This window comes from Diadema setosum, chromosome 3, assembly GCF_964275005.1.
Source record: "Diadema setosum chromosome 3, eeDiaSeto1, whole genome shotgun sequence".
NCBI classification, from domain to species: domain Eukaryota; kingdom Metazoa; phylum Echinodermata; class Echinoidea; order Diadematoida; family Diadematidae; genus Diadema; species Diadema setosum.
In genome coordinates, this window is record NC_092687.1 from 36,298,386 (window position 1) to 36,307,592 (window position 9,207).

The 9,207-nt window shown below is 43.3% G+C and overlaps 1 protein-coding gene across 1 annotated transcript in view; it reads left to right on the forward strand.

The window, feature by feature from the left end:
• Positions 1 to 284: 284 nt before the first annotated feature.
• Positions 285 to 9,207, forward strand: part of LOC140246825 (uncharacterized) — a 54,410-nt gene continuing 45,487 nt past the window's right edge. Inside the window, exons 1-2 of the mRNA XM_072326154.1 lie at positions 285 to 327; positions 1,115 to 1,414. Of these exons, the coding sequence (XP_072182255.1) occupies positions 285 to 327; positions 1,115 to 1,414 (343 nt within the window). The remainder of the gene's footprint in view (positions 328 to 1,114; positions 1,415 to 9,207) is intronic.

A 9,207-nucleotide genomic window follows, 5' to 3' on the forward strand; every position in this document is an offset into this window, starting at 1 on the left:
AACGTTTTGACAAAACATCCAAATAACGAACTTGGAACGTTTCAAGAACGTTCAGATAATGTCCAAATGTTAGCTGGGAATACTGCACCCTGTTTTGAAGTCTGCCAGTCTACGAAGGGAAAGTAAGTAGCAACTTCTCCCAAGAGTTGAGGGTCATATTTCTTTTGGATCCATTGCTTTAGAGTGACTGTCGTCTTCTGCATGCAATTTTTCCCGTAAACGTCAAACCAAGCCCAGCGCGTTCGGCGCTACCAAGGCCGCTCACGCGCGTGTTAGGATATACCATGTCCATGCGGGATGCAGAAACACCTTGGTCCAAGCGTTGTCGTAAGTCGACATACGCAGTTCTGCATGATTAACATCGGACAATTCATTTCGTATCTCGCCTTACGCAGTTTTGCCAGGAATTCCCTAGGAATCTTGCCAAAAGTACTTTCTAAAAAAAAAAAAAAAAAAAAAAAAAAAAAAAAAAAAAATTCTGTACCGAATCACAACTCATTTTTTTTTTTTGGCCCACTTGAAAGAGTATGAGAACAAAACACACAAATCACTAGAAACCTGAAAATCGACCAAACTCGACTTAGGGAAATCTGCCAGATTACGGCCGCCGCAAGGCTTGTCCGGAAAGTATACGTGTGACAGGGCCAGAACATGGTTGCGGGCAAAAAAACAAACAAACAAACAAACAAAAACAAAACGACCCCCCCCCCCAAAAAAAAAAATACATAAATAAAAACAAACAAACAAACAAACAAATAAGATGAGTGCGCACCTTCGGGCGACTACGGGTGAGATACGTGGTAGGTACTGCCATGTGCGTTTCATCGGCGGGGACCTCCGGGTAGTTTAAATTGCTCTTCGCAAGTCGCACGCAAGGCTTTCCCGGGAAGGTGTGACACGGCCCAAAAATATTGAAAGCAGATTTAATGTAAGCTGTGACATAGTCTTTTGCGAAGACAGGTCGCAAGAAACTCGTGAGCAGCGATCTGATAGGAGTGAGCTTCGCTCGCAGATCGCTACGTGTCCTCAAATTATAGCGAGCTGCCTTTGCAAAAGGCTAGCTGTGACAGTATACTTACGCAGTTGCTAATGTTAAAATTCCCCACTGTGGTAGACACTGCCCCAACCGTTAAGGGATGGAAAGGAGAAGACATCCGACTGCCATGCCACTTCCAAGGGGAGCCTGAAGCTGTGGTCTGGTTGAAAGGCAGCATCTCACCTCAAGAGATCAGAATCGCTAAGGCTGGATTCCTCGAGGAGAAGTTTGTAAGCTGGGAGGAGCGATTCGACATCGACAAAGACTTTAGCCTCATCATTTCCGACTTGAAGGTGGCAGATGAGGGTCTTTATCTGTGTCAGGTGGTTCTGAAGAATTTAGAGGATTTTGATAATTCCACCTTTTTGACGGTTAGCTGTAAGTGATCTCATGCTATAACTGTAATGGCAAAAAAAAAAAATTGTACGTATTATGTCATATAGAATATCATGTTTCAATGTAATGTCTTTCAATTATAATGTTATATTGTGTGATGCATGGTGCGCTCTAATCCCTAAGGTGTTCATTTTGATTAAAAAGAAAGTTGATTTCTTGTCTTACTCTGGCCAGCAAGTAGAGGCAATTATTGATAATAAATGTAGTAGTCATTTAAGAAAGCTGTAGAAAGCCCTTTCTTTAGTAAATTATACAGCTATCTTAAAATTGAGTGTTGAGTTGGAATTCTGATTACATATGACAGCCATTGCAACTGCTGTTGTTTTTGTTGTTGTTGTTGTTGTTGTGTCTCTTTTTACTACCTACGTCAAATTCACATTTCTGTCTGTCATGAAAAAGGGGAACTCTTCACCATTATATGCGTAATATAAAAATAGCGGCATGAAATATACCAACCCAAAATAATGATAATGATGATATTCGTCCTTCTCTGGCGAAGACAACCACAATAGTTAGTACTTTCTGTGAGTGCGAAGATGGCTAATCAGTCTGATCCTCGCCCTAAAATGCCTGGTGCAGTGTGGACATGGAAATGTTGGAGGTACGCTAGGCTGAGAGGTCGCTCTGCCTTTTCGTAGCTGCCGTTTTTGTTCCTGCTCTTTCACGCGTCTCACTTCGTAGCCTGACACACCAGAGCTGACCAAAGATCGCCAGGAAAATTGGACTTGTGCCGGTGTCTCCCCGGGTTGATGCTACAGCATTTCATGGAAGCTTTCAGTGTGTCCTTGCAGCGCTTCCTCTGACCTCCGTAAGAGCGCTTGACTTCCATTCGTTCACCATAGAGCAGTCGCTTTGGCAACGTTCGTCGGACGTTCGAAGTGCATGTTCCGCCCATAGTCCATGGGCCAGGCCAGATATTGGTACCACCTGAGGTGGCAATACACTGTAAAAAGTCCGGTGTTAAATAGTGAACACCGAGCTGGTGTTAAATTTTCGGTGCTCATTTATGGTGTTACTAACTCCTCCGGGTGTCATTTCCAAATTTTAAACTGTTTTTTGAAGAGTTTCTTAGTAACTGCACTTCTTGTTGATTTTTAAACTAAACAAGACGATCAAGAATTTTACATTAAAATAATAGATTTAAAAAAAATGTGAAAATAAATTTACACCAAAGTAACACCAGCTGGTGTGGACTCTTATTGAAACTGGACGGGTGTTAAACCATTGATATTAACACCAACAAATATCAAATCAACACCATGTGGTGTCATTTTTGAATTTACACCAGTACAGTATCAGAATAACACCAGGTACAGTGTCAAATTAACACCACGATGTGTCAGGTGAACACTTTTCAATACCATCACAGTGCATTTTTAACACCTGTGGGTGTGGTCCTCTATTGAAGTTTGATCGGTGTTAGATTTAACACCCGTGGTGTTAAATCTAACATCGATGTTTTTACAGTGTACCTTTTTTGGTGTCATTTTGTTTGTCGGGCATAGATATGCTTATCAAGCTATGATAGCATTTCCAAATGAGTAGCTTAGTCATAATAAATGAATTTTAAACCAATTTGGTCTCGTTGTTATATCCCTATACTTCTGAATCGAGACCAACCGCCATACAAAGAAGAGCACTGTCTTCTGTATGTTCACAGGTGTTCTGTTGTAAACGCGGTGCGCTTAGTCTTTATTCAAGGCAGCGAAGGGAATATCCAAGGTTTATGATGTCCACAGCGCTTAGTCTAATATTCAAGACGGCGAAAGGATTATCCAAAACTTATAATACAGTGTGTATCCCTTTATCTAAAAGAAAAAACAACAACAAAACCAATTCCTCGTGAGTTTTACCGTATTGTTCAAGTATTTATCATTTTCCGGTGAAAACGCTACGGTGAAAACGCTTATACCACGCCAATGTCGCTTTATTTCCATCCAACAATGAAAGATAATGCAAAAACAGTGTACCGTTACACTACAATACATTATAATAAATAATGTTGTAAATGAACAGAGTGATTTTTGTTTTAAACTGATGTGTTTGTTGAGAGGGTGGTATAAAAAAAAACAGTATAGATAATCCTTTTATTAGGAACTTTAGATATGATAACGGTACATTGGTATAGATAAAGACTAAGCGCACCGCGTGACAGTTGTGGACATCATAACCCTTTGGATATTCCCTTCGCTGCCTTGAATAAAGACTAAGCGCACCGCGTTTACAACAGAAGACCTGTGGACATACAGAAGGCAGTGCTCTTCTGTGTATAGCGGTTTAGTTTCGATTCAGAAGTATAGGGATATAAAAACGAGACCAAATTAGTTTAAAATTCATTTACTATGACTAAGCTAGTCATTTGGAAATGCTATCATAGCTTGAAGTATATCTATGTCCGACAAACAAAATTACACCAAAAAGGCTTTGCCACCTCAGGTGGTACCAATAACCCATTTTTCGGGTCTTTGCCCATGGACTATTGGGAGCGTTTGAGCATCGCATTAACACGCTCAATCTGGGCTCTTTAAAGTATCTCGGTGTCTGACACCTTGTCCATTTCCCGTGCAGCAAGTTTCGGAGGCATTTCATGTGGAAGGAGTTCAGCTGCCTGGCATGCCGGCTGTACACTGTCCATGTTTGGCATGCGTGCAGTAGAGAGGGCAAGACGATTGCACGGTACACCCTTAGTTTGGTTTGAAGACTTATTCCTCTCCTAGCAATTCTGTATAAGACTTCTCCGTCGATGTTGATATTTCGTGACAGGGTGCTGCTAAGGTAAACAAAATAATACTCTGACACTTTCAACTTCTTGCCGTTGAATGGTAGTTGGAATGGTGGAATGGTGGTTGCTGATGCATCACTTCAGTCTTCTATGTGCTTATCGTCATATCGAAATCGTCACAGGCGTTGGCGAATTGGTCAATGCTTTCATGCATGTCAGACTGTGTATTGGCATTCAGTGCACATTCATCAGCAAAGAGAAGGTCACTGGTGATATCCTCCTGAACTTTCGATTTTGTCTGCAGTCTCCGTATTTTGAAGAGCTTACCATTAGTTCTGAATCTGAAATCGACTCCGATATTACCCTCACGAAAAGCAGCTGTCACCATGGCTGAGTACATCATACTGAACATGGTTGGGGCGAGGACGCAGCGTTTTACGCCGTTTGTATTCTGACCAGTAAGATGAACTTGGTACGGCAGCTTAACTCGGCCCTGATCTTCCAGAGACCTTCTCGGCATACAATGTCGAAAGCCTTAGTCAGGTCTACAGATCTGGTGTATAGACCGACATTCTGCTCCTGGCACTTGTCCTGGAGTTTGCGTGCTCCGAAAAATCATACCCACTGTGCTGCGACCCTGTCTGAACCAGCTAGCATTGACTTTCAGGTAGTAAGCCTTCCACTAGGTATTCCATTAGGTGGTTTATCAAGACTCTGGCAAACATCTATCCAGCAACAGAAAGCAGCGAGATGCCGCGTTGGTTGTCGCAAATCCGTCGACTTCCTTTGCGCTTGTACAAACGGAAGATACAAGCATTCTTAAGTTCCTTAGGGAGTTAGGGGGGATGTAGAGCCCACTAATGTCAAAATCGCCCACAAATGTCAAAACAACCACTAATGTCATAACACGTCGACGACAAATGTCAACATTTCCAAATTTACTGTGGATGCCATGACGCGTCACAAGGGCGGATCCAGGAATTCCACAAAGGGGAGGCGCCTTTACAAAATTAAAGGCTGGCGCGACCCTCGCCCCCCCCCCCCTTCCCAATTTTCTTCTTTTTATTTCTGTTGTGTTGACACAATAAAGAGAGGGGGCACTTAAGGGGGATGCGCCCCCTCTAAATTCGCGATTGCGTCAATCACGAATATCAGTATTAGATTAACCACAAATGTCATAACCGTCGACCACAAATGTCATATCGCTTAAAAGGGCGGATCCAGGAATTCCGTAAGGGGGGAGGGGGGCGCCTTTACAAAATTAAAGGATGGCGCGACACTCCCCCCCCCCATTTCATATTTTTTGTTTCTGTTGTTTTAACATAATAATTATATTGAGGGTGCACCAGAGGGTGATGCGGCCCCTCTCAATCCATCATTGCGTCAACCACAAATGGAAAAACTCATTGCTTCCATTAGAGGGGCGGGAACCAGGAATTCCGTAAAGGGGAGGGGCGCCTTTACAAAATGAAAGGCCGGCGCGACCCTTCCCCCCTTTTCTTCTTTTTTTTAATTTCTGCTGTGTTGACGAAATAAAGAGAGGCGGTACTAAAGGAGGCATCAACCACAATGTCATAGCACTTCGAACACAAAAATAATGTCATAACGCGTCACAGGGGCGGATCCAGTAATTCCACAAAAGGGGGCTCTACAAAATCAGAGGCTGGCGCGACCCCCCTTTTCTTATTTTTGTTTCTGTTGTTTTAACCTAGTGAGGGTGCACCAGAGGGAGAAGCACCCCCTCTCGATCCATCATTGCGTCAACTACAAATGGAAAACTCACTGCTTGCATTACAGTGGGGTATCCAGGAATTCCGTGAAGGGGAGGCGCCTTTACAAAATCAAAGGCTCGCGCGACACCACCCCATTTTCTTCTTTTCGGGCACCATGGGAGATGTGCCCCCTCTCGATCCATGATTGCGTCAACCACAAATGACCAAATTCATTGTTTGCATTACAGTGGGGTATCCAGGAATTCCGTGAAGGGGAGGCGCCTTTACAAAATCAAAGGCTCACGCGACACCACCCCATTTTCTTCTTTTCATTTTTTATTGTTTTAACAAAATATATAGAGGGGTACCATGGGAGATGCGCCCCCTCTCGATCCATGATTGCGTCAACCACAAATGACCGAACCCATTGTTTACATTACAGGGGCGTATCCAGGAATTCCGTGAAGGGGAGGCGCCTTTACAAAATCAAAGGCTCAAGCGACACAACCCCATTTCCTTCTTTCCATTTTCTCTTGTTATATTATATATATATATATATATATATATATATATATATATAGGGGGTACCATGGGGGATGCGCCCCCTCTCGATCCATAATTGCGTCAACCACAAATGACCAAACCCATTGCTTACATTACAGGGGCGTATCCAGGAATTCCGTGAAGGGGAGGCGCCTTTACAAAATCAAAGGCTCACGCGACACCACCCCATTTTCTTCTTTTCATTTTCTATTGTTTTAACAAAATATATAAAGGGGGCACCATGGGGGGATGCGCCCCCTCTCGATCCATGATTGCGTCAACCACAAATGACCTAACTCACTGCTTGCATTACAGGGGCGTATCTAGGAATTCCGTGAAGGGGAGGCGCCTTTACAAAATCAAAGGCTCGCGCGACACCATCCCATTTTCTTCTTTTCGGGCACCATGGGGATGTGCCCCCTCTCGATCCATCATTGCGTCAACCACAAATGACCAAATTCATTGCTTACATTACAGGGGCGTATCCAGGAATTCCGTGAAGGGGAGGCGCCTTTACAAAATCAAAGGCTCACGCGACACTACCCCATTTTCTTCTTTTTATTCTCTTGTTTTAAAGAAAAAAAAAATATATAGAGGGGGTATAGCGTAACCATGGGTGATGTGCCCCTCTCGATCCGTCATTGCGTCAACCACAAAAAAAAAAAAAAAATGACCAAACCATTGCTTACATTACAGGGGCGTATCCAGGAATTCCGTGAAGTGGAGGCGCCTTTACAAAATCAAAGGCTCACGCGACACCACCCCATTTTCTTCTTTTCATTTTTTCTTGTTTTACCAAAATATATAGAGGGAGCACCATGGGGGATGCACCCCCTCTTGATCCATAATTGCGTCAACCACAAAATGTCAAAACTCATTGCTTGCATTACAAGAGCGGATCCAGGAATTCTTTAAAGGGGAAGCGCCTTTACAAATGTAAAACCTGGTGCACCCCCTATTTTTCATTTCTGTTGTTTTAACAACAACAGAAATGCTTGCTCATTGCTTGCATTACAGGCGGGAGCGGATCCAGGAATTCCGTAAAGCGTAAAAGGAAAGGGGGACGTCTTCTCAAAATGAAAGGTAGGCGCAATCCCTCTCCCCCTTATTAATATCTTTTTATGTCTTTTGTTTAAACGACAGTTAAAGGGGCATTCTTTAATTTTGTAAAGGAGCCTTCACTTTACGGAATTCCTGGTTCAGCCCCCTGTAATGCAAACAATAGGTTTTGCCAATAACTTGCGGTTGACGCAGTCGCGGATCTAGAGGGGGACGCGGTACCCCCTTCCCCGTGTCTATTTTTGTTAACACAAAAGAAATTAAATGAAAAAAAGGCGACGAGGTTTGCGCAACTTTTTGATTTTATAAACGCTTCTCTCCTTTGCGGAATTTGGACCGCCCCTCTAATGCAAGCAATGAGTGTTGACATTTGTGTTTAACCCAATCGCGGATCGAGAGGGGGCTCATACCTCTATGGTGACTCCTTTATTATTTTTTTTTTTTTACACTAGAAACATTAAAAGAAAAAAAAAAGGGGGTGCGGCAGATTTAAATTTTGTAAAGGCGCTTCCCCTTTACGAAATTCCTGGATCCGTCCCTGTACGGCAAGCAATTACATTTGATATTATGGTTAACGCAATCGCGGATGGAGAAGGTGGCGCATCCCCCTCCGGTGCCACCTCTCTTTTTTTTTTTTTAACAATAACAATAAAATATGGGGGTGCGGCAGCCCTTATAATATTTTTGTACAGGCGCCTCCCGTTTACTGAATTCCTGGATCCGCCTTTAATGCAAGCAATACGTTTTGACATTTGTGGTTGACGCAATCATGGATTGGGAGGGGACTGATACATCTCTGGTGCCCCCCCTTTTTTTTTGTTAAAACAAAAAAAAAAAGAATGAAATGGGGGGGGGGGGGGGCCTTTAATTTTGTAAAGGCGCCTACCTTTTACGGAATTCCTGGATCCACCCCTGTAATGCATACGTTACAGCAGCTTTGATTTTGTAAGGGCGCCTCCCCTTTACGGAATTCCTGTATCCGCCCCTATAATACAAGCAATGAGTTTTGACATTTTGTGGTTGACGCAATCGCGGATCGAGAAGGGAGAGCACCCCCCTCTGGTGCTCCCTCTCTTTCTTTTTCTTTAGTTAAAACAATAGAAAAATGGAAAAAACGGAGGGTGGGGGTGCGGCAAATCTAGTTTTGTAAAGACAACTCCCCTTTACGAAACTCCTTGATCCGCCCCTGTAACGCTTTATGCCGCACCCCTATTTTTTTTTTATTTCATTTCTGTTGTTAAAAAAAAAAAGAGGGGGTACCAGAGGGGCATGCGCCCCCTTTCGATCCGCGATCGCGTCAACCACAATTGTCAAAACTCATTGCTTGCATTACGGGGGCGGGTCCAAGAATTCCTAAAAGCACAAAGGGGTGACGTCTTTTTAAAATGAAAGGCTTGCGCAATCCCCCTCCCCCTTATTTATTTCTTTTTATTTCTTTTGTTTAAACGTAAAAAAGAAAAAGAAAAGAATGGGGGTGCGGCAATCTTTAATTTTGTAAAGAGGCCTCCCCTTTACGGAATTCCTGGTTCTGCCTCATGCAATGCAAACAATGAGATTTGCCAAAACTTGTGGTTGACGCAGTCGCTGGTTGAGAGGGGGGGGGGGGAGGTATACCCCCTCCCCGTCTCTATTTAATACGAAAGAAACCAAAAAAAAAAAAAGGAGAGTGGCTTGCGCTAGCATTTTATTTTTTTAGCGGCGTCTCCCCTTTACGGAATTCCTGGAATCGCCCCTGTGAC